Source organism: Chiroxiphia lanceolata, chromosome 4 (assembly GCF_009829145.1).
Source record: "Chiroxiphia lanceolata isolate bChiLan1 chromosome 4, bChiLan1.pri, whole genome shotgun sequence".
NCBI classification, from domain to species: domain Eukaryota; kingdom Metazoa; phylum Chordata; class Aves; order Passeriformes; family Pipridae; genus Chiroxiphia; species Chiroxiphia lanceolata.
In genome coordinates this window covers 51,535,792-51,562,271 of record NC_045640.1, presented here as the reverse complement: position 1 = coordinate 51,562,271, position 26,480 = coordinate 51,535,792, and the positions used below count along the sequence as shown (strand labels likewise).

Genomic DNA, 26,480 nt, shown 5'->3' with positions numbered 1-26,480 from the left:
GAGGCAGTCAGCATAATTTTGTCACACAAACTTTTCTAGGTTTATTTTTATTCCCTGTCACCCATATCAAGAGATTCCCCTACCCCAGTTTTGATTTTACTTTTACACATGCAAGATTCACGTATTTCCTAGTCAGGTTTAAGGGGCAACATGCATCTTCAGAAGGAAAAAAATATGAGAAAGCAGCAAAGAAAAAGAATATGCCGCAGAGTATCAGAGCTGAAAGGTGATTGCCATCGCCCTCAGTTTCAACTGTTCTGCCACTATGGAAAAATCAAATGAATCAAGGATTAGTAAAAGACAACCACTTCCTTCCACAAGTTAGAAAATTTTTAATTGTTATATCAGAAGCATTGTAATAACTATGAAAGATTTATATATAAAAGCTTCTTTTCCCTTTTTCTTACCATTGCCCTAAGCAAAGTACAATGGTAAGACTCTCTGTCCCTACTTTCCAGGTACACCAAACTACAGAGCTACACATGCTCAGGAGATTCTGAAACTAGTCAAGAGTGATCTATGCAAATGTTTTGCCAGCAACGCTGCTAGCTACATATGTAGCATCAATTAAAAAATAAGTATGATTTCCTAATGCAACATATCTTGCTACTATTTCAAAATAATTATTTGCATTGTGGAGCCTCATAATCACACGAAGCATTCTTCCTGCAGAACACCTTATTAGCAAACATAACCTTTTATTTTTATTGGGAGATTTCTGTATTTCATTTTTGGTCGAAAGATCTGTGAGTTGATAAAGTGTTTTAACTGTCAATTTAAGGAAGTTCAGTAAAAGATGATCACAGAATGGCTGAGGTTGAAAGGGGACCTCTGGAGGTCAGCTGATCAACACCTGTGCTCAAGCAGGGCAACCTACAGCCAGCTGCGCAGGGCCACATCAAGATGGTTTTTGAATGACTCCAAGGATGGAGACTCCACAACCTCTCTGGGCAACCTGTGGTAGTTTGAAAACCAAAAAATTCACTCACTGCAAGAGCTGTAAGTTTGTGCCTGTTATCTCTTGCCCTGTCAGAGCCTGGCTCCCCCTTCTCTATATCCTTCAACCAGCTTTTATACACATGGATGAGGCCCCTCTGAGCCTTGTCTCCTGCAGGCTGAATGGCCCCAGCTCTCTCAGCTTCTCCTCATATTAAAGATGTCCCAGTCCCAAGGCTGTCTTTGTGGACCTGCACTGAACTTGTTCCAGTATGCCCATGATTTTCCCACACTGGGGAAACCAGAACTGGATGTGGCACTCCAGGTATGGCCTCACCCATGCTGAGCAGAAGGGGAGATTCACCTCCATCAACCTGCTGGCAACCATCTTCCTAATGCAGCCCAGAAGGCTGTTGACAAATTCACTAAGATGACCTATAAAAGGCCCTGTGTCCATAAATCAAGGGGTGGGGGAAAAGAGTCTAACACACATTCAGAAGCCATAGCAACTGGATTATAACCAAAATGATATCTGCAGAGTAACTGATGGGCAGTACTTCTGAGATTAGCCTAGGTCTAATACTGTCTGTGACAACAGGATACAAGATGTGAGGTTAACACAGTACAGAAAATGCACTTAAGATTTTAACAACAGTAATATCCTTCATCTTCTCTGTGGTAAACAAACAGTATTTACACATGAGGTAAGTGTCACTTGAGATTCAGAGCTCTAGGGAAGGAACAGTACCTTATTTAAAAGGATAAAAGCATACTACTCCCTAACGTGCAAGTCCTTTGTATGTATAAAGTAACTTTTATGTACTTTTATATTTCACACAAACCGTCAGATATGGAGCAATATGGAGCTGAGAGTCCAGAAAAGGGCCATTAAGATGATCTAAGGAATTGAGGTATCCCTCCTCTGATGAAAAGCTGAGAGAGGTGGTGCTGGACCAGATGACCTCCAGAGATCCCTCCCAGCCTCAACTATTCTGTGCTTCTCTGAAGTTGTCAGAGCTCATGCTTTTTCACTGAGAGCGATTAAGAAAGTTACTTTGACACACCATTCATAAAAATTAAGGATATGCTATTTCTCTAGTGAAGTGGAAAGCAAAAAATTAAACTATAACAGAAAAAAAAAAAAACAACACACCTGCTAAGAAATTAATTCAGGTTCTTCCCCTTTTGTAGTACAAGTATGGGTTTTTTTGCGTTCACTCTTTTCCTCTGTCTACCAAAAGCAACCTCATCTCAGGATGCTCAAAAGACAGCATCTTAAAAGGCATTTTCCCCTCCTTGTTACTGATAAAGCAAGGACAAACAGCTTAAAAGTTGTTACAGTTAATAGAAACTATAAGCAGTTTATCTCCGGAAATTTCCACTAAAGATGCAGAAAGCTCATTCTCTGATAATCTAAACCTAACTTAGGGTTATATACACAGAGTACACGAGTAACTAAAAATTTCACCACCTGTCTTTGCCAGTTCTATGCTTGTTAAGAGTCAAGCTCTCTAGTAGCTACTGCACAGCTTCCCGCCCTGCTGCACAGACACCTCCAAGATACTCACCTGACCCAAGAGAACTCATTAGGCAAAGTACTCCCAAAGCAGCTCTTTGTTTTGGATTTCTAAACTAGACAGGATTCCCTACGTAACACTTCACTGCACTGAAAACACATGCCCTTGCCTACTGTGCTCTTCATTTCTTCTTCCCAAACTCCCCATCTGTAGGCCTAATATACCTCATTATGCCATTAGGCTCCCCTCTAGTAGTCACAGACGCCACCACTTCTGTGACATGGAATAGAAGGTTTCTCAAGCAAGAAAATAATGTTCCCACACAGATCTGGTATGTACATCTTTAGTACTACCAGTGTCATTTTAATATTAAGACTTACTCTATCATACCAGAAAAATAAGTTAAAACATATAAATTTATACATCTAAAACTTATGGAAATAGGTTTTATTTAAGGTGACCCAAATGTGTTCATTACTGAATAAAACTCCTTTGTAAAGGGACACAGGGAAAATGTACACGTAATAAAGCCTTCTACTCGTTTTTCCAATGATAAAAAACAACCACACACACATACACAGAAAACATTTTAGACCACACAGCAACAGAATGGCAAACTATTTCTTAGCAAACCAGCCACTCACAAGCAGACAAGCCCCTTCTCACTTAGTACATGAGAGCATCACAAAGTAGAAAGGCACTTAGCTCAGTCTTACAATAAGAGCTAATGCTGTACTGTCCTAAGCTGCATAAGATCAGACATAACAAAGCAGTTTAAACCAAAGAGAAATCAAGCATTGAAAAGGAAGGCCAAAATAAGAAATCCTAGGATGACAACTTGATTCACAGTTTACTCAAGTTAATGAAAAGACTCCAACTCCTGCAGATTTCAGCGAGTTATGAAACAGGTCCTGCAGAGGGAAATGTTCCAAGTCACAAACAGCAATGCCATATTTTGATACCTAATTGCCACCACTGCCTCTGAAGAAATCCCTGGTGTAAAATAGAGAACAAATACAATAATCTTGCCTTCTCATTTGAAAAATGGCATGAAAGGAACAACAAAAGAAAGTTATTGAAGAGAACTAGATTGTTCCCAGCTGTTGTCATAAAATACTACAGCTGTTCATGTCATTGCAGCTAATGACCAGTTGCACTTTTTCAAAGATTGTAACACAGTATGACCATTGTAACCTATATCAAACCGAAACTTGGCAAGCATCATGGAAAACAGACTAAAAAACTATTTAAATTCTGTTTGATTTTTTTTTTTTAAATTTCTGTTCCTGGTTTTGTGTGTTTTGAGGGGACAGGGAAGGATTTTTTATTAATGGTTCTGTATTCAAATTGTCAATTATGTTCAACTGCTTAAAAAATCATGGCAAATAAAAGGTATTAAATTCTCAAAATTGTCTTTTTCAGTAACAAAAACAGAATTCAGCCAATAAATCCTAATTTTTTTGTTGAAAAGAGGTCTACTGACTAAAAGTATCTCAAGTTCAAAGAGGATGATGAAACATCCCTTCTCTGGAGCCAATAACAGGGTTTGGCTTCCCCATCTAGAAGCTTTTAATTGTTTTGTTAACTGTATTATATATGAACCAAATCAGATTTTTCATGAAGACTCAAATGCAAAGAAAAGGTTAAAACAGAAATCCCCATATACAGAGATGCAGAAAGAATTTTCAGATACAACTCTCTCTACTGGAGCATTACTCCTTGACAGATGGAGAAAAAGCTAGAGGAAAGCACGTATTCCCACATAAAATCTCCGCAGAACCTGAAAGATACTATTTCAAGTAATTTCATGTCATTTCTCAAGAAAATGGAAGAGTATAGGTTCCTCTCTAGCCATGTGTCTTCCCTTCCAAAATCACCATAGAGGGCTATAGACCAGAAAGAAATCACAAGCTCCAGAACTGCCTTATTTTTTTCCCCCTAGTTGCCAAGAATCGCTGATTCATGAAAAAAACCTATCATTCAGTTTATCAGTTTCTCCACTTTAGGACACAAAAGCACTTCCAGAGGAATTCCAAATACTTCAGAAAGACTACCACCTAATAATACACCGCATACATCCATTACCACAGGCACCAACCTGGGGCTCCATAACAAGAAACAAACACAGCCACAACAAAAGAACAATAGAAATGAAGCTTCCTTATTCAAAGAAAGACAGAAATAATTGTTAAATGTGTGGTTATAACCAAACGTAGCAATGGATAACATGTTAGAAGCTAACCCTCTTTCCCTCACTTAGGACCATGTAACTAGACTGCAAAGGATTTCCTTCCAAATGATGGTTACTGCAAAACATGAACAACTCTGAAACTTTGCTTTATGCAGCCATACAGTTTCTGATTTGTCACTATCAGCAAATAAAAAAAACAAACCTGTAAAGTCATACAACCTACCTTCAAAGACACTCACAAAAGTCTAAATTAAAAATAAAAATCTAATCACACACTAAATTAGGCCAAAAACCTGTAGCTTGGATTCTATTAATTAAGCCTATCAAACAATGCCCAGAGTGAGTGTTAAATGACTGTCTGCAGCATCACATCTGCACAACCCATTATTAACGCATGTTATTTTCACCATTCCAATCAGAAGTTCAAAGTGCACTTCCTTTCTTGTGGCAACATTGTGCAGGCTTGATACTTTTGTACAATTAGCCAGTATTAGAGCCAACATTATAGCAGAATTTGCTCCACAGCAAGTTAGCTATATTTTTTTGCTTCACTCCATCAGTTCTACAATGTGCAACAGTCAAGAGAACTCAAAACAAGTATTTTGGCCAAGATGAATCTGATGCAAAAAAATTCTCAATGCCCCTAAAAGATGGGATGGAGAAAAATAAGGTGTAGAATACTGGCATAGTTGTATCAATACTTGTCTCCATCGGTACATGTTTAATCCCATTACAGCAGTTTTTAATTTTGAAAGCTTAATTTTATTAAGTCACCATATATATGCCTATCTAAAAGATGAAAAAATAGTTATTACTATTGGAAGATTTAATACAACCATTTTTTAGCATTTTTTTTCTTCTGTTTGCCACAAAGATTTCATACTGTCTCCATGCAGACCAGGTTCTGCACCTTTTATGCTTAAAGTTTATGGTGGGGGGTTTAAAATTCACTCATCTGTGGTGAACTTCAGGGGGTTTTTTAAGTATTTTTTAAGTATTATCAACTTGACCAAATCTTACCTTTCATTGCTAACTAAATTCTGTGTCTGATTACAAAGACATCAAAGCATAAGTGCTTATACCACCTCCCTTCCACGTTAACCAAAGACCACGGCTGTCTATGCTAGCTCTAAGAGCTTTTTGCAAACTATGTGAGCTAAAACTAACGGTCACACTATAAGTTTTCAACACTACCACTAAGAAACCTACAGGCAGCAGCTGAACTGCAAAATAGAGACATCCTTCTGTTACAAGCTGGGTAGAGCTTGAGCAGCACACTGACAGTGGAGCTATTCACTGAAAACTACAGAGTCAGCAGCTGGCTGCAGAGTTACAATAGAAGTCTGAGAAAAGGCAGAATATACTTCCTCTATTCTCATGGGCTTCCCCAGGCACCTACAGATGCACTAAAGGAAAGGTACGGTGTTCAGTGAACCTCTTGCATTAGGTACACACATCCACATTACCCAAATCTAGCAGGAAGCACTTAAACAGCTTGACACATCTAGTAAAAAGCATGAGAGCAATAAGGAGACAAGAGTTTGCGGAAATACAGGACAAGAATAGACAGGAAAAGAAAGGGTGTATTGAAACAAGAGAGAGAGAAAGCATTAAAAAAAACAACTCCCTGAAAAGAAAAGCTGTAAAAGAAGTTCAGTACAGCACAAAGTAGAAAGAAGTTTCAGTTGTACACAATTCTCAAACTAAATCTTTTCAAAAACTCATTAAGTACACCCTAAAAGGAAAGGATGCCATCTACAACTTAAGCACATGCAATCCCCAGACACACAGGAACTAACTTGCAACTAAAGCCACCACTTTTGTTATCTAGTGCCTTTCCACTTTGCTCTTCCTCCTCTCCAGCTCCAAACATAAACAGTATTAGCTGGAAATTAGTTGGAGATGATGCTGGCATCATCTAAGACAGTCATCTTCTCCTCATACAACAGTGTTGCTATATCAGTGTTACTGTGCCTAATCTCTCTTATAAAGATATCAGTCAGTTTAAAATGCACAAAGATGAGTGTCAAGGAGGTACTACTCTGGAGGTGTTATTTCAACAGTGGCAGCTCTCTGGGGGAGGAGTAAGTAGGGTAAGAATAACTGGTTCAGACTTTTACCTTTAAAAGGAAAATTTACCATCACAGCATTTATCGTCTCCCTGTTTCTCCACATATGATCTCCTGTCTCTTCCTTCATTCAGTAATTATAGGAAAAGAACAAGTATGTACCTGGAATACTACCTCCAGCAGTTATACATCTGAATCTACAACCTGAGTGGCAGACCACTCAACTTATGTGAACTAGGCTGCACATACACTACAATGTTTTTCAAAACTGGGACGATACTCAGTGGTTGTGGAAAGTATCCATAAAATGATCTTTTATGGGGGAAAGTCAAGGTATATGACTGATTATCAGAACAGGAAATTATTTTAGTATTCAGCTGAAGAACCATTGTGAAATCATAGCTTGCATTTGACTCATGAAACCACATACAAGAAGACACCTTTTTATGAAGATGATTTGAAGTGGCTTTTACTTCAGAAACTTGTGGCTTCTTTTATGGCATACTTACAGTAAGCGTTAAGCGGTATCTCTCTATCTTAAAATACTCTTAAGGAAGTATTTTTTCCACATTCCTTGAAGCTATTAAGAACAAACTATCCCCCACTACATGCTGCTTCAATATCACTGAGAAGCCTCAGACAAATTAATATTCATATTTAAAAGGAGCACCAAATTTAAATTACAGTCCTGATTTTATACATTTAAGTACAAGCCACTGAGCAAAACAGAAAAATCAGAGGAAAAAAAAAAAAAAGGAAAGAAGATCCAAGCTACAGGTACTTACTTATTCATTGACATTACCCAAAATTACTTTTGATAGAAAATCCCTTTAGAAATACCAGATGGAAAGAATGTGCTGAGTTCTAGAACTCATGGAACTACAAAAAGATAATTTAAAATATCAAGTTACATAATCAACAGTAAATATATTTTGCACTTGATCTTCCTGCCACAACCTGCAGAGAAACACAAGCATAACCATGCAACTATCCTCTCTAAAAGGGATAAATGTAGTGGAAGTAAATACCATTCAATTTGGGAATGGATAGCAGAGAGAAAACAACTGTTCTATACAACATCTCTCCTATGGAAAATTATCTCAACTGGTTTATATTTTCCAATGAAGTTAAATGCTGATATTATCCAGTATGTACTCCTCTTTCAAGATTCTCATCACCACTAGTGGTATCAAAAGTATCAGCTCCCTTGCTAGGCTCAGTCAAAAAGAGCAGGCAACAGAAGACAGCTTTAGCCAAAGTGGAATTCAGAAGTATACAAAAGGTTTTTAACACATAAACAAGGCAATTTTGTTCCTCATCTCATATCAGTTCTGAGACTCAGCACATTCAGCAGCAGACAGAGGATGAGAAAAGCCTACCAACTATGCAGTGCAGCAATAGCTACATAAGAAAGGCACCCTTGAGTGTGAGCACATTTTCCTCCTATACTTATATAGCAGAAGACTTGTTTCACTAAAGGGCTTATTTACAAAACGATCTTGATGACTAAGAGGCCCGGTTGAGTTCATAAATCAAAATAAATCACCAGCTTTATTACACAGAGTTGTCAAGCACTTTGGCTCTGTTTCAGTTTCTCAGCACCACAATCCTTCACAAGTGTTATACACCTGTCACACACACATACAGGTTTACACAGTGTAAAACTACCAACACCGCAATATCCAAGATGCATCCAGTTGACAGAATCCACTAGTCTTTCAAATATTAACTGAAGTTTTGACCACAAGATAAGAACAAGGCAGTTACATACAGGAAAAAATATCAAGTAACACACCAACCTTGTTTTATTTCCTAAATAACCATAAAGTCTATGCAAGTATATTCAGTTGTTTGCTGCTCTCACACAGCTTGCTTCATGAAGGTACCAGGGAATCTGCAACTACAGAGTTACCAATGCTAAGGTGGATGTACACCCATTCCTTCAAATGAAGGCAGAAGTGGATGGAGGAGAGCAGATAATCCCCAACTGTACCAGTGTCACCTTTCTGGTGTAGCTGAAGGTGGATTCTCCAGTTAATAACACTCCTTAAAACCAGATGCAGGCTTTTTCAGAGCAAGCAAGTACATTCCTAAGTACTAAAAGGATAAATTAATTAAAACAAAAATGAAGTCAGTTTCCTATGCCAGTAGTTACAGCTACAAAGCAACTCCCTTTTCCTTCATGAGGACCAGGCAGATACTGTATCTTCAGCATCCTCAAGAGACAGGCACATCACCATTTACTCAAATTTACACCAAAATATATACCAAATTCACCAGCACTACCAACTTCAAGTCATCACACAATTACTCAAAACCCAGTAAAGAGCAGCCCAGCACTTGCAGGACACATCTATGCTAGAAAAACTGAACTTGATTCACAGAGTCTGTGTCTCTGCAATTCTCTGCAATTGCAGACTTCTGCAATTCACCAATGCTGGATTCCAGCCTGGAGGACAAACCTTTGGCGACTACACACAAGTCTCCCTGGACTAATGGGAATTAGCAATGAAGTGTAGAGTTTCCATTACTGACAGCAATTTTACCTTTCACAAATTTGATATTAACACTGATGGCAAACACATAATATGAATGCCAGCTCACGATCAATATTACAAACAACTGTCAGCCTGCACATTAGAAGAGCATTAACAATGACAGTTTGAAATTCAGAGACAGCAGAGACTGCTGTCTAGTTTTATTCTATGCTATCAATTGTGGGTATAACTGTGTACACCTTGGGATGCAAAGAACAAGAGGAAAGGACACTGCTAATACCAAGGTCCACAAGCCCTGGCTGCAGCCCATCTAAACAGCTCAGATGGAATGATTTCATTAAAACTCCACTTTCCTTCTAAGAAAAAAAAAACACACAACAAAACAAACAAACAAACAAACCAACCCAGAAAAAAAACAGAACCAGCTGACCTGCCCCAAAAAAGAAAAAACAATCATTGTCCTTGCTAACAGCAAGATTTCCAAGAAATACTGACTTCACTTCTTTGTATGACTACTCCAGTTGACTTTCTAAGTTTTTTACATAGGATTCTCTGCTTTAGAGTAGTATTTCCAGGAGGCAGTAACGCAACACTAACTACTGTGAGGACATCCAGTAACACGATACATGGCTTTTTCTTCCATGTTGGTGGGGCTCAAATCTTGCCAATGTCAGTAGTGACCAAAAGCTGTTGACATCAGGCAGCTGTTATGTGACCCACGAGGAATGAGCTAGTATCCTCAGTCTAGTTTTTCCTGGACAGGTATTCCTACCTTCACAAGAACAACTAAGCCCACACTCTGACTGGCAAGCCTCAGGAGTCAGAAGCAGCATGGATAAGGAGTAGCTCAGTCCCGAAGAACAAGAACTAAAGACAGCTCTGTTGAGGTGAAAGCTGCATCACACCTCTAACAAAAAAGGCAAGGAACTTCCTAAGTACATCGAGTCAGCATATCCTGCAACAGTATGTTGTCCTGAGCCTTGATCCAACAAACTTCTGAAAATACATGAACATACAAGTTATCGTATTTGCAGTCAACAGACCAAAGGGTTGCTCCTCTACAGAATCACAAAAGTCCGAGAGTAAAGGTGAATTGTCTAATTTGCATCACAACATACATACCACTTTAAGGAGAGCACAAGGGTAAATCAAAAAAGCACCTCTCAAGCCATAACCAAAAGTGCATCCTCTGGATTCACTCAATTCTGGATTAGTTCAACAGCATAGATGATTTTGTCAATTTTAACAACAGTTAATTCACTTCTGAAAACTTAACAATATACACAAACTTGAATTTCTTCTTGACACTGCTCATTACACAACAGTGTCACGTCTGCTTAACAGAGGTTGGGAGGAAACCAGGACGTTGCAAACACGAGGGGCTCCTAAGCCTTTTTCCCCTCCTCCCAAAGCATGTTTTATTTTTGAGTCAAATCAGTTTAAGCACAGTTCAGACAATTCAATAAGCAAAGCAAAACAGGTATGAGATGAAGTCCTCGCCTATGGAAATTCCCCACTTTTCAGTACATTTGAGCATTTCAAGCATGAGAAAACAAAACAAAACAAAACCAACCAAAAATCCACAGTAACCCCTCAAAGAAGCAGCTCTCAGCCACGAGCAATCTGTACAAAGCTGCTGCAACTGTAAACCGCCCCCAAGCCCGTCCCACTGTTACGTAACAGTGCCAAGCCAGGATTTTCACCAGCCAGCCCAGAATTACTCTTAGAAGGAGACATCTCCTGCCATGCACGAACATTAGAAACCATTTTTTAAAAATATCGACATAATAAAAACAAGCAAAAAAAACCACACACATGCAAACAGAAGAAAAAATTTAATCTAGAGTATACATTAAAAGCACTTCCTTTTCAAGCAAGGTTTTATGTGATAGTCTAACATAAAAGAAAAGTTGTTTTATCAGGTTATATCTTAGCAATGTCAGAATATCTGACATTATAAAAACAAGACTCTCCAACTACTTCCACAGGTGTTTACAAGGTGCCTTTTTTTAATTATACTTGATTCCTTTAACTTGGCAAGCCTATTTCAGTTGTTCGTCTTAAGAAGGTACTGTCCTATAGGATAGATGCAGCAAAGTGATCTTTTCCTAGCTCTGTTACCACCAATTTTCTCAGCAGATTTCTTTACTGTCTATATGAAGGCAGTGTGAAGTGCCTATGAGGCAGCAAAGAATAATCCTATTAAGAATCAGTTTACTGTGTACTAGTGTCTTCAGATGCTATTTTAAGACCTTAAAAGGATTTCACTATTTAATAGAGGGCTGAACCAGTTAAACAAATCTTCACTTCTCCACTGAAACACTCACATTATGAAAGAACAGTTACCAGGGGAGATAGACAGTCAAGCAGCACGTATGTTCTGTTCTTTCTGTTCAAGACTTTAACTCAATTTAACAAAATCAGCTTCTGTTTTAGTTACATTATGAAAATATCTAACTATATATTCTGCTAAGTTTTCTTAGAAATACTCTTTTTAGATGTTTGAGATGTTTACATGTGTGAAAAATGCAAAGAGCAACTGTTGGCAAAATACATTAAGATGTGCTGAAACCACTGAGGGTTTTAAAAATATTGAGATAATTCCTACTCAGAACGAACACCAACATAAGCCAAAGGAAGTTCTGCCATAGCAAAGATCAGGCCATTTGGTCATGTATTAGGACCACAGCAGACTAAGGAAATTAAAAAAAAATAAATTAGCCATCCCATAATCATGAAGAAGTCCTCCCAACAGGATGGTCATTTGTTGTTTCTATAGAAGAATCAGCTAAAAATAGCAGTTCCAGGCTTCTAAAGCCTACTCTTGGAGCGATATAAAACTAACTACTTAAACAGTAAATATTCCAGATATTAAAAGGAAAAGGTGAATTTCCAAGTAATTCTAAAAAAATTCTTGTACTTATGTTTCTTACACCCTCTGAAGATCTACAATTTCCTTTGGAGGAGAATAAAATGAAGTAAAAGGACAAAAGGCTTAAGAAGGTAAAAATAAACATAAACAACACATCTTTCCAAATAATATTTACATTGAGTGCTTGATTTTGGTATACACTCACGTAAATACAGAAGTGTATATATTTCAAGGCCATTTCCATTTCTTGCCTCCCGGGATGTTTACAGATGCATACTGCACCTAGGACTTGTGCTGTGCACCATAACACTCGGTACTGGTATACGGATTATAACCTAACAGGATGAAATATACTATAGCCAAGTGCATCCAGCTATGTGACCAGTGTAGAAAGGAGGAAAAAACCAACCAAACAAAAAGAACTCAATCCACAAACACACAAAAAACCCCAGACCACTAAATACACACGCACTTCATACATACTAAGAAAGGCACAAGTGCAATTTAAATGAAGCACTACTCCAGGAAGATAGACCTTGGTCTGTACTGCAGGGCACAGTGTGTTGTTAACCCAAACTCTAATTTGTTTATACGGCCGAGGCTGGCAGCACACGCACATCTTCGGAACAGAGTAAAAATCATGGAGCCGATGCGCGTTTGTGCCGAGCACCCCCATGCACATCTGCAGGCACACGCGGGAGCACGGCCACGCTACGCCCGCGGGATAACTTCACATCCACGCAGGCCGGGCCGTCAGCAGAAGACGGCGATGGAGGAGGAGGAGGAGGAGGAAGCAGCCTTCGCCGCCTCCCACAGCGCCCGCGGCCCGCCCCTCCCGCCCGGCATCCCCGCCGCGGGTGCCGCGGGGGCGGCCCTGCGGGGAGCGGGGGGACGGGGCAGCCGGGCGGCGCGGCCGGTCCCCCCGCAGCGGTGCTCGGTGCGGGAGCGGAGCCCCGGCTGCTGGCGCGGGGAGGTTTCCAGGCATCCTCGCTGCATGCGGGGAGCAGCACGGCAGTGACAAGCGGCGGCGCAGCCTGCGGGGGGGCTCCGCGGAGCGCAGCCCGAAGAAAGAGGAGGTGGAGGAAGGGGGGATGCCCGGAGGAGCCGGCGGGCTGGGGGAGGGAGCCGAACCCTGCCCCCCTCTCCCCCAGGCACCGGGGCGGGGGAGGAAGCTGGGGCTCCCTCTCTCTCTCTCGCCAGCCCTGTGCAGCGCCTTCAAGGCGGAGAGGGGGAGGCGGCGGGGGGAGGAAGGGGGGGAAATGCTGCAATGTAGCGCCGGGCGGGCAGGCGAGGGAAGCCGCAAACCCTCCACTGGGGCCCGGCGCAAGCCCCCGGGCCGAGCCCACCACTCGAAGCGGCCGCGCCGGCGGCAGCCCCGCGGTACCTGCCCGGGGCGGGGACGGCGAGCACGGACGCGACCCCAGCGGGACGACCCGGCCGAAAGGGCGGCCGGGGCGCAGCACCCACCTTTCACCACCCTGTCCGTCGTCGATAACTTGGGATCAACGGCCTTATGCTCCGACATGTCCGGCGGCCGGGGAGGCGGCGAGGCTCTCCCCCCTCGGGCAGGGCAGGCGCGGGCTGAGGCGGCGGCCGCCGCTGCGGTCACGGCTCCGGCTCCTCCGCTGCGGCCGAAGTTGCCGCGTCCCGCCGCCGCTCGCTGGCTCGGCTGGGCTCTGCCGCGCGGTGCCTTCCTCCTTCGTCTTCCTCCACCCCCGTCCTCCTCTTCCTCCTCCAGTTAATTATTGCTCGCTTTCAATCACGCCTCCGGGCTGTGTTGGACGGCTCGCTCTTCCCCCCCCGCCAAAGACCCCGGCGACAACACCCGCGGCGGGGCGGCTGTCAGGCAGCGCCGGTAGGAAAAGCCGCGAGTGGACGCGGGCAGCAGGAACAGCCAGGTTGCACACGCAGCGGCCAGCCCTGCGCTTCCTTCCTCCGCGGCGCGCCGCTCCGGCTCCTCCCGCCGCCACCACCGCCGCCGCCGCACCGGACCGGGATGCGGATCCGTGTCTTGCCCGGCGCCCCCCGCAGGGTCTGTCCCCCGGCTCGCTCCGACACCGGCCGCGGCCCCGCGCCGCTGCCAACGCTCCGCCGCGCAGCCCCCGCGCGCCGCCCGGCCCCGCCCGCCAGGCTCCCGCTCCCGCGCGCCCCCATTGGCCGCCGCGGCGCTGCCACTCACTGTCAGCCGGCCCCGCCCCGCGCGCGCCGCGCCGCCCAGGTGCGCCCGCGCCCGCCCGCGCCGCGCGCACCCAGCGGCGGGGCCGCGCATCCCGCGCGGAGCGGGGCCGCACGCGCGTGCCCGCGGGGGGGGGGGGAGGTGGGGGCGCCTCTTGTCGCCCGCGGCGGCGGCGGCCGCTCCCCGGGGAACCGCGCCCGGGGCCGCGCCTGCGGGCACGGCCCCCCCGCCCCGCGCGGGTCCCACCTGCCCCCAGAGGGTGCCCGCCCCGGGATGGGGCGTCACCGGAGCGCTGTCACGCAGGTACAGGCACGCGCGCAGCCAGGGCTGGCCTGCGACGGAAAGGAATCTTTCTTAGATAACATCCTTCAGCCGACGGGTTGCTGATGTATCCCCCGAGGAAGAGGCTCGGATGGAGGAAAAGCGCACCCATCTCCCCCAGCTCGGTATCTCGCCCGGCGCACCTGGCGCAGGCCAGCTCGGCGAACGGGGCAGAGCTCGGCCTTGCTGCTGGGGCCCGTCCGGCACCACCGCCTCCTTAAATTGTCCTGCAGGGGCAAACACAATGGTCAAACATGGGTGCGAAATGTTCGCCGCCCCCGGTTGGAAGAGAACAACTCTTCGTCTTTCTTCTTATAGGATTGGAAAGTAATTTGCATCTGTGACAGTGTCCCCCATGGTTCCAGACAACATAAATATTGTTTAGGGCTTGTTTATACATGTAGTTGTTCAGGAGGAGCTATTCCTGACTAATTTCATGACTAATTTCCAGAATAAGGCTAAGCTGTTCCGGTTTAGTATAACACTGTGAGTTTTAATTAAAGACGAAAATAGGGCACACCTATTCTTGAAGAGGGATGTTTACAGAATTGTTGTTGAATAACTTCTGTGTACGTGAGCCAAGAATCAACAGACACCTAAACCGGCTTCCCACTTCCCTCCAGGCTGATGTACAAGTTGCTTGCTTTGCAGATACTATTGCTTTAGAAAGCCACAAAGAAAATAAGATGGCAGTTATGACACATATTCTCTGCTTTGATTTGCCTGACATTTTTAGGGGACATTTTGTTGGCTGTCTGTGGTATTTTCACTGAACATGGGAAGACATTGTGTGTGACTGATACTCAGTACAACAGCATGAGTTCTCAGTGTGTTCCAACCACCATGGTGAGCTCTGTGTGCTGTGACCATCCTCTTATCATCCCAGGAGCACAAACTAGCTGGGTAATAAAGTTGCCATCTGAGATTCCTATCTCAGTGGTAACACAAGAATATGAAACAGAGCTAGTGCTCAAGCAAGGGTATTTTATGTATGTCCAGAAAAACCCTGAAGCCCATGACAAGTATGCAGAAACCTCCCCATATGTTAGGCATACTTCATGAAGCACCAAGTGCACAGAAGAATGCGGAGAGAAGAAAAACCTCCATCTTCATCCCCACTGCTGGGAAGCGCTGCTTAGCGGCACTCAATGCTTGGACACAGAAGGAGAAGCAATGTTAGGAATGCAGTATGTCCAGTATTGCCTACACCTTGTGGGCCACAGCTTCATGAGATATGGACAACCAGTTTGGATCCGTTCTTCTGTGACTGCAGGCTGTTTGCGTGAGTCATCTGGATTCGTCTTGATAGGCTGCAGTAAGAGAAACTGGGTCTCTCCAGCTTACACTTGCTCCCCCATTAGTCAGAGAACAAGACTTCAGCTTTGATTTTTTAACAAGAAAGTGTCATCATTGTTGCTTCTTATATAAGGACACACGGTGTCATAACTCCAGCATGTCTGTATTAATTCTGAAGGCTATATAGGACTTTTTTTTTAACAGTTTTCCCTTGCTTCTAGTTTTCAATTATAATATGCCATCTAGGCCAGGTAAAGTTCTTTCACTTTATCTTGTGGAGTGTTTTGATTATTCATTCATCGAATGCATTTAGTCTTCCTTTCCAAGGTAGAACCCCCGATTCAGGTAATTTCTTCTTTAGGAGTTTTCAGATAAGCTTTCATAAGACAAAGGTCAGTACCACTGCTAAATACCTTGTATCATGCCACTTCTTCAAGGTATGACACAGCCAACATTCAGATCACAGTTATAAGACCCCATGACTACTCTGTCATGGTGTGGTGCAGTCTTTACCCCATAACTTGTTTCAGGAACAAAATCCTTATCCTTGTTATGAAGAAGGGAAAGGAAGAGAGGAAGAAATCACCAAAGACTGTCTTTGTTCTCTGTTAATGGTAACACACTAGAAATATTCTGTGTTTCAGAAGTCTGTTGGTAGTAACAGTAGTATAACCATTCCTTATGACTTAAATCTGTCCTTTAAATCTAACTACACAAGTGGTCCTTCATCTTTTCTCACACTCCTGTATCATAGAGGGATTTCTTTTTCATGGGATCTGAGTCCTATTGGATTCCTTTTTCTCATTTAATAGTGGGAGGAGACCATGGAGATCATATCTTTGAATGAAAAGAACACAGTCAGTGGATTCTGCAAAAATTCTAACACTCGACCTCTTGCATCACTAATTCCTAGTAGCATCGTTAGTCATTTCATCCTCTGGTAGAATAGAAGCCCAGCATGATACATTGGAAGCTCTGATCTCCTGAAGAGCAGTCACTTCTGATTACCAATTTTGAAGACAAGCTCTGTGAGAGCTGGAGAGCTTGTGAGAGCTGGAGAGCTGGGAGAAAGAATTTTTTTCAAGTCTGGAATAAGTCAGTACCCACCTCTTTGTCTCAGATGAGCAATTCTTTTCCATTTTAGCTGAGACATGACAATTCTTTTAAGCAGCTCTGGAAAGTAGCAGCATCCAGCTGAAGTGGAAGAAGGAATAAATGCCCATACAATGAGAAGGCAGTAATTTTAAGCCAAACTTTCATAAAGACATACAGACTAATGGATTCCAAACTGCCATAAGTCCCATGAAAAATTAGCAATCAAGTTGTCTTGACTCTATTTCAGCAGCAAGGTGAAGATTATTTTCTAGAAATGTAACCATGCTTTTACACACTGACTCAACCGATTAAGTAGTGTTTTAAAGTATTGATTGTAAGAGATAGTGTTTAAAATTTTAATCATTATTATTAGAGAAAAACTGTTCTAGCTACAGGGATCTGTTCTTCATGCATTAGTTTTAGCCTCTGGAAGTTCTGGCTTCACATGTAATAAATGTAAGTTTGACAGTATCTTGGAAGTAAGGGGGAATTAGGGAGGGCTCTTGAATACTATGATGGCTGGATGGAAAATATGTGCAGTGAGGTTAGTCTGGATAATGCTGCTGCCTTAACAGATGATTTTCCTGATTTTTCTTTTAAGAGAGCTTTGTACTTCCCCTCAATGCAAAAATTACTGGGGATTCTCGACATCCGTGTATCTGGGTCTATTGCCTAGGCCATATTCTCTATAACATAGTTGTCTACAAGATTAAAACCACTACGTACTAGTCTATGTTGACAGTGTGTTTTTGGGAGATGCTCCAGAGTGGAATCAATGTCCTGTTACAACTCACAGTCAGAACACAGACTACAAGCACCTAAAACTTTCAAAAGAACTAGACTCGTCTACATTTGACTAAAATAAATTTGATACCAAGAACTGTATACTAGCCTTGGAAAGCCAGTATAGTTTATCAGTACTCCACATGTCATTTGGTTCCATCTTATCCAAGAGAGGAAATTCACCCCATTGTAGAGAGCCTATAGAAAGGACCATATAGCAATTTAGATCACTATCAATGGGCTCTGACTGAGGATTTTTTTGACAAATGGTTTCTCACTCTTATGCTGCCTCAGTACACAAGAGGGAGATAGATAAAGGGCCTGGAGCAAGTAACGATTCTTTGTATTATCCACGTGTTTTCTGGCTGTGTTTGCAAAGAGACATAAAGTTCAGATGGCAAAACACAGACATATAATCCATCCTCTCCTCACATGTGGTCTTCATGTGTCCACTGCGGGCACTTAACCTGTTGCATCATCAGCCTTTCTGGAGCTTCGCATGTTTTCCACCAGCATACATCTGTTGGGCTTTTGGTTTGGCTAATTATACAGGTTCTGGATTTGGTTCTGAAGCTTTCAGCAGAATTTATACACACTGTTAATGATACTGTGCCTTGTTTAGAAAGCAAAGCAAAATAGATAATTCTACAGAGAGTCATGGAAGTGGTGATACCAAAATGAATTGTGTTGCAATAAATGCAAGCAATGGCATCTGGAATACAGGAGATGGAAAGCAGGTTAGCTAAAATTCTGAGGTACTGAATCAACATGGAAAACAGTAACAACTGGTGCCATGAACAGTTATACAGAGCTTGACTGATATTTGAAAAGTCAACAAATAGTAGAAGAAAAGAACACAAGTGAGAGAAAATAACCTTGAGCCCTGGAAATGGTTATACCCCCTGCCAAAACTGGCCTGCTTACAACAGGTTTCAATACCAAAGAAGCATAACTGTGGTCATCTAAGGTTGCAAATGAATATTTGCATTCAGATTAAGCCTCTGGTGCAAAAGTGATCCACAAGTCATTCTTGTAATCCCTGACAACATGCAGATTCAAGAGGAATCTTGCAAGGGACTTCCACATCTGTCCCCATTTCAATACTGCTGAGAAGCAAGCTAATCAAGTTTCTTCCACTGCAGTTTCAGATTTCTTAAGAGGCACATACTTTCATCAGACTACTCCAGTGAGTCTAAAGGTGAAGACCAGGTTAGAATTAAGTTTGGATACAAAGAGAGTGAAGCCAGCATAAGAATAAATCAAGACACCAGAGATGAAAGGAGTCATCCCAAACTGAAAAGGATAGTCAGAAAGTCATAGAGCCATAAGTTTGAAAACCAAAGAGTCCTTGTTATAAGTCAAGTCAGGGCTGGGACAAGGTGAGGTTTGGAGCATAACACAAAGGGAGCAGGAACCAGGAATCAAGACTAAGCAAACAAGAATGAAAGGCAAGAGAGTCAGAAGCAAAACTACAGCCAAATGGCACTGCAGACTGCCAAGAGCAACTGGTGGAGTTGCCTGACACATCTGCTATTAGAGGAAATTGGCCAAGCTTTAGCTCCTGCACAGCTGGGCCACAGTCTCAGTTGCCCTATTGCATCCAGCTGCAGGGCCGGTAGCCCAGGCAGAGCCCAACAGTGTGGTTAAATGTGCATCGACTTAAAACTCGATCTGCAGGAATAGCTTGTCTCTATAAAATTTTCTGGTGCAAGCAACAAGTTTAACTCAACTTAAGTATCCAGTAGAACACTGCACTGATCTGCCTAAGTGTGTTTAAAATTATAGCTTTAATTAAGCACTGCAAGTTTGTGCAGTGAAAATGCCTTACTATAGAAGAAATAGATGTATCTGAAGGCAGGCAACAGTGCCAAGATTCCCAGAAGTGGAAAGACATCCCCTCATCTCCCCCTACTGGTGTGCACGTCCCCTCGCCTCTGCGGAGCGACGAGGAGCAGCTACCTCCTCTGCTCTGCCTATGCCAGTATTTCGTGAAACTGAAAGAATCACAGAATATGCTGTGTTGGAAGGGACCCACAAGGATCGTCGAGTCCAATCCTTAGCCCTGCACAGGACCCTTGGGAGCAGCTTCCAGCATAGAACTGTTCTCAAGATGCTGGCAACAACATAAAACCACAGTCCTCCTATCAAGAATTAGTCATTTGCTCCCAGAGAGTTCATTCTGCAGACTTTGGTTGTTAATTAGACATAGCTTTTAGTGGGAGACTACAGAATACAGATTTTGCAAAGGGCTTTAAGACGTTATCCCAGTGAATATTAAAATCTTCTAGAAAATATAAATTAAGAAAGGAATAGAAAGAAAGCTCACTGTTTTTAAAGATGTTTGTGCAGTACATCATGACAAAGATCAATCATGACAGACGAATGCCTGTTGAGAGAAAGGAACAATATCTGAAAGAAATGGGAACAGCAAAATAACAAGATACATGTTCATTTTGTATTATAAGTATCTAATATAAGGCTAATTTAACTCTGGTGTGTTATGAAAAACTACTAGTGGTAAAAGCAGCTGAAGAGATCCTGAAGACATGATACTCAGTATGTTTAATACCCAGGATGCTTTTCTGCCTCCTTTTTCGGGAGCAATGCTGTTGACAGAGACACAGGAACAAAGAGGAATGTCTGTAATTGCTTTTGCAAGAGTAAGTCTTATTTGTTTTCATAAAGATACCATGATTTATTATTTTTTTTTGCTGCCTTTATGGTCAGAAAACAGTATAGATTAAATCTCTGCCACTTTAAAAGTAACATGCATGGAACACATCCTGGAGTAAATGATTTATTCAAGTGCCATCAATGCCAGCTGAGGGCTCAGTGGTAACAGACCATAACTGGTGCTAAGAGTGAGATAATTAATCACAATAAGTTGATATTCAAGGAACAAACACTGAAAACTTTAATTTAGTTGCCAAAACCACTCAAAATATAAAGTGTCTTGTGATGTATTATTTAAAGAAGCATAGTGAATATGAAAAGAAACAATGGAAAGAAAGTGTTTTCCATACTGACCTCCTGTGCTATGTCTTTTCCTAGGAACTTTGGAATGGAAAAAAAGGACAGAACAACACGATCTCTGAATGTATGTTTGCAAAAATCCCAAATATTTACAAAGCAAAACACTGAAACCTGGATATTAACATACAGTTTAAGGAGCTCTAATGAATACAATTGTAATATTGAATTAGATGTAAATAACTTATTCAAGTTAGCTTAGTGGTAACATTACGAAATATAAAAATCTTCGATTAATTTTCAGTCAGACTGACCATAACTTATACATTGGAAATCCAGATTCTCACTTACCCCAGAGCTTTAAACTGCTGTAAGATGCAAAGCTGCTTTATAAGGGTTATAAGTTACACTTATATTCACTTAAAATACATTTTATATTCCCAGGGTGATGTAGAGCAGCCCTAATGTAAGGGAGAACCAGGTTTCTAATTGACTACAAGCATTCTCAGCCAAGGATGCAAATTCAGTGCCATCTTAACCAACTGCTGCAAAGGGACTCTGTCACTGTAGCAGTACCCTACTAGTCAGTCTCACAAGGCTTGCCTGCAGGGCAGCTTGCAAGATTAGGTATTAATATCCTTAAAAAACCAACAGAAATATCAACAACCAAACTTTCCTCTCCTCCCCCATGCACCTCTGTCATGCAAAAACATCAGTCTCAGGCATGCCACATAACATCCTTTCAATCATATTTTAATCAAATTGCTTTTCATCAGCTCCTCAAATTTTATGTAAGAAGCACATGATCTACTTTAATCTTTCCTCCTCCTCCCTCACTTCTCAAAAGAAAGTTTCAGTGCTGACTCAAAGAATGGCATTCAGCACAGCAACAGACACATAAATCTTCTGAATTGCTAAAAAACTGCTACCCAGAGACTGTTATGGCTCTAGATTATGACAATCAAGTGCACGGGACTGGAGAACACAGTTAAAAAACACTCGGATAATAAATTTTCCTTTTAAAGGATCCTTAGCAGCAAAGACGCAAGGGTTATGGGTGAGTTAGAAATGGTGGGAGTACCTGAGAACGGTCATGTAGGAATTAAGGTATCACCCCTCAAAAAGGTGGTGGGATCAATAGCCCATCTGAAGTGCATCTACAGCAATGCACATGACACAGGCAACTAACAGGAGGAGGTAGAAGCTGTGGTGAATCTATGACATAGTTGCCATCATGACAACAGGGTGGGATGATTCGCACCACTGGAGTGTTGCAATGGATGCCTGTAAACTCTTCAGAAGGGATAGGCAAGAAGGAGAGGTGGTGGGGTAGCCCTGTATGTTAGGGAGTGGTTTGATTGTCTAGGGCTTAATGATAGTGACGTTAGGGTTGAGTGTTTATGGGCAAGTATCAGGGGAAAGCCAACGAGGCAGGTATCATGGTGTGAGTCTGTTATAGACCACCCAACCAGGATGAAGAGGCAGATGAAATATTCTATAAGCAGCTGGGTGAAGTCTGCTAATCACTAGCCCTTGTTCTCATAGGGGACTTCAGTTTACCAGATGTCTGCTGGAAATACAACACTGCAGAGGGAAATCAGTCTAAGAGGCTTCTGGAGCGTATGGAGAGCAACTTCCTGACACAGTGAGCACAATTGTTCCCCCTGGTGAGGGAACACACTAGGGAAGGTGTCCCACTGGACCTGCTGGTTTTGAATAGAGAAGGACTGATGGGTGATGTGATGGTTGGAGGCCACCTTGGGCAGAGCTATCATGAAATGATTGAGATTTTGATTCTCAGAGAAGTAAAGAGGGGAGTCAGTAGAACTGCTTCCTTGAACTTCCCAGGGCAGACTTTGGCCTGTTTAGGATCCTGTCTGACCCTTGAGAGGTAGTCATGAGGTACTTAATGCCTTCTCTGCCACAGTCTTAAATAGTAAGACCAGTTGTTCTGTGGGTACCCAGCCCTGAGCTGGAAGATAGGAAAAGGGAGCAGAATAAAGGCCTAATAATCCAATGGGAAATGGTCAGTGACCAGCTACACCACTTAGACATGAACAAGTCTGTGGGGCCAGATGGAATCTACCCAAGAGTACTCAGGAAGCTGGGGGAAGAGCTCGTGGAGCCATTTCCAATCATTTACCAGCTGTCCTGGTTAACTGGGGAGGTCCTAGCTGACTTTAAGTTATCTTATGTAATGCCCATCTACAAGAAGGGTCAGAAGGAGGATACAGGGAACTACAGGTCTGTCAGCCTGACTTCAGTGCTGGGGAAGGTCATGAAGCAGATTGTCCTGAGTGCCATCACACAGCATATACAGCACAACTAGGGGACAACCAGAAGATCAGGCTCAGTCAACAGGGGTTCGTGAAAAGTTGGTCCTGCTTGAGCAACCTGATCTCCTTCTATGACAAGGTGACCCATTTAGTGAATGAGAGAAAGGCTGTGGATGTTGTCTGCCCAGACTTTAGCAAAGCCTTTGACTATCTCCCACTGCATTCTCCCGGAGAATCTGGCAGCCCATGGCTTGGACAGGTGCACTCTGTACTGGGTAGAAGATTGGCTGGATGGCTGGGCCCAGAGAATGGTGGTGAATGGAATTAAATCCAGTTGGCAGCCAGTCACAAGTGGTGTTCCCCAGGTCTCCATATTGGGGCCAGTCTTGTTTAATACCTTTATCAATTATCTGAACAGGGGGATCGAGTGCCCCCTCAAGTCTGTTTGCAGATGACCCCAAGTTGGGTGGGACTGTAGGATGGTAGGAAGGCTCTACAGAGGGATCTGCACAGGTTGGATCGATGGTCTGAAGCCAGTTGTATGAGGTTCAACAAGGTAAAGTGCTGGGTTCTGCTCTTGGGTCACAACCACCCCATGCAGAGCTACAGGCTGGGAGCAGAATGGCTGGAAAGCAGCCCATCAGAAAAGGACCTGGGGTGCTGGTCGACAGCAGAAGAACATGAGCCAGCAGTGTGCCCAGGTGGCCAAGAAGGCCAATGGCATCATGGCTTGTATCAGGAACAGTGCAACCAGCAGGACCAGGGCAGTGATCATCTCCTTGTACTCAGCACTGGTGAGGCCTCAAGTACTGTGTCCATTTCTCGGCCCCTACTACAAGAAAGACACTGAGGTGCTGGAGCGTGTCCAGAAAAAGGCAATGGAGCTGGCAAAGAGTCTGGAGATTAAGTCCTATGAGGAGCATCTGAGGGAGCTGGGGTTGTTTAGTCTGAAGGAAAGGAGACTCGTCACTCTCTACAGCTACCTGAAAGGAGGTTGTATCCAGGTGGGGTCAGTCTCTTCTCCCTTGTAACAAGTGATAGGACAAGAGGAAATGGCCTTAAATATCAACAGGGCAGGTTTAAATTGGATCTTAGGAAAAATTTCTTCACTGAAAGGGTTGTCAAGCATTGGAACAGTCTGCCCAAGGAGGTGGTTGAATCACCATCCCTGGAGGTATTTAGAAGATGTGTAGATGTGGGACATGGTTTAGTGGTGGGCTTGGTGGTGTTGGGTTAACAGTTGGACTAGATGATCTTTCTACAACCTAAATGATTCTGTGATTCTTATTAGTACAGGACACATCCATTCTATAAATAGATGTGCTCTACAGGATAGACAATTTTGTCATCTTGACTTTATGGTTTGTGAAAATAATTTAAACTATAAAAAAGGAGCAGACATTAACATTATTCAGAACTATGAAGATGTTGCTTATTGAGTGTAGGTAAACATTTTGCAGTTACTCTTGCTTTTGTAGTTTGCCAGTAAGCCCAGGGCTTGTGTTTGTTTCTTTATATGACACTGCTTTCTGCCTAAGAAGGAAATATTTCTCTAACTCTCCTAGAGTTCACAGCTATCCCAAGAGTAATGACTTTTTGCTGGTTGTCTTCCAAAGGATGTTGTCAGCCCCTCAGTAGTTCATTTCGGGTGAAAATAGCCCTTGTGCCAAGGCCAGGCCAAGATCATATACCAAATAAGTCCCATTAAAATCTTCAGATAAGGCATAAATGACATTTAAGTACTACAGTGCTGGCCTTTTGCTCAGTAGTGAATTAATCTAATATCTGCAAAAATACATTTGCTGTGAGTTAAAAATTAACAAGTGCTTATCCTGACCTCAGAGTGGGATTGGTGAGACTCCCAAAACTGAGTAGGCCAGGATACGCATGCTCTGCCAGATTCTCAGGAGTTTTGCACTTAAATATATCTGCTGGCAGAAGGCTGATGACAACTATACCAGTGGAGGATCTGGATGCCATTACAATACATCAGTCCCTGGATACTTGAAGGCTGGGAGGAGCCCTGACACTGTGACTGGTGCCAAACACAAAAGTCACAGAGAGTGCTAGCATGCGCTTGTGTCATGTTCCCCCCAGCTGGGATAAGAGCGTCACGTCATTTCATCTTTGTATCCACCTATTTTAGCAATGAAGCTTACATGAAGAAAAAGGGGCAGGAGATAAGATAAAGTGATTGCTGCTATGCAGATATATAATTAAGTGTGGTACAGCAGATGGGAGATGACCTGATCTAAAATGCTTTCCTTTTGCCTCTGTCCTGTCCAGACTTCGCTTGAGCTGTCACTTTTTATTCTTACTCCAATTTCTTTTAGCCATGAGGTCAGTTGGAAAAAAAAAGTGTTTTTCACTGGAAAGAGACAGGACAAATGGATGCTTCCAATACCATATAATTAGGGTGCAAAGCATGGCCACAGATAAAATATAGATGCATGTAAAATATGGGAACCAGACCTTCTGCCTTACTAATGCAATTATTCATATGCATGGCAACACAAATATACTGTGGAAGGGAATCTGTGTCAGTGATAATGTTTGTTCAGATACTCACTTGCATATTCATGGGCTCAGATGGAGAATATGCAGTGGGGAATGATTGGTTCACCTCATTCCATTTCTGTGTCCTCAAAATTTTCCTCCTTTGTTTTCCCTTCCTCTTTTATCTCTTTTTAGTTTGTATTTTTTTTCCTCCTCTTCTCTCATTTCAGAAGTACCGGAACAATATTTCAGAAAAGGATATAGATTGCACCTTGCAGTACCATACACATTCTCTTTCTCCTAGAAGAACCTTTGTAATATCCAGTTAGAACTACTGTTCCGACCTTCCCTTCACTCCTCCCTCCCTTCTTCTTTTTCCCCTCATCTTCTTAACTCTATTGTAGACCATGGTGGGCAGTGTTAGGGAGGGATGGATAAGACTCTGCTATGACATTTGCTAGTGATTCTTTCCCAGGAGGGAACCATTTCACAGCATTCCCAGCATATACTCTCACAGTGCCCAGAAGCACTTTCCAAAGTATTCTGGAGATTTTAATTTTAAACTGTATTATTTTAAGTGGTCACCAATTTCTCCCCATCAGCATGTGTACTTTGAATGACTTCAAGCTTTCTTTGGATACTGCCTTTGAACTATCTACCTAAATAAATTAGGGTAAACTCTAACTATGTCACTCACAAACAGAGATGAGCTTAGCAAGTATCTTTTTTTCCTATTAAAAAAAAAAATTACTAATACTGCTCTAAATATATAGTCACTGCCAACAGTAACACACATAGCAGCCAGCTTCCATCTGCATTGAGATTTCCCAGACAAGCTGTACAATATCACTTCAGAAACTGCTAAGCCTTGGCAATTATCAAAAGATTGTTGGGGAGACACTGCAGAGACAACGGATAAAGTTAATCAGGGAGGCCAATGAAATAAATATTAGCACACCACTGAGGAAGAAGAAACTGCTGACA

The 26,480-nt window shown here is 42.7% G+C and overlaps 1 protein-coding gene and 1 long non-coding RNA gene across 6 annotated transcripts in view; both read right to left on the bottom strand.

Moving 5' to 3' along the window:
• The window catches only part of PPP3CA (protein phosphatase 3 catalytic subunit alpha), a 189,807-nt gene extending 175,640 nt beyond the window's left edge, over positions 1-14,167 (bottom strand). For all 3 annotated transcript variants that reach the window (XM_032685817.1, XM_032685818.1, XM_032685819.1), the window contains exon 1: positions 13,551-14,167. In XM_032685817.1, the coding sequence (XP_032541708.1) occupies positions 13,551-13,608 (58 nt within the window). In that variant the 5' untranslated portion in view covers positions 13,609-14,167. The remainder of the gene's footprint in view (positions 1-13,550) is intronic.
• Positions 14,168-16,442: 2,275 nt separating this feature from the next.
• LOC116786354 lies at positions 16,443-21,897 on the bottom strand. Of its 3 annotated transcripts, XR_004356890.1 has the most exons (5): positions 21,589-21,897; positions 21,076-21,107; positions 20,081-20,140; positions 16,984-17,070; positions 16,443-16,911 (listed from the first exon to the last, which is right to left on the bottom strand). It is a non-coding gene; the product is annotated as an uncharacterized LOC116786354 (long non-coding RNA). The 3 variants fall into 3 exon arrangements; XR_004356889.1 differs by lacking the exon at positions 21,076-21,107; XR_004356891.1 differs by lacking the exons at positions 21,076-21,107; positions 21,589-21,897 and adding an exon at positions 20,782-20,801.
• Between the last annotated feature and the right edge of the window lie 4,583 nt (positions 21,898-26,480).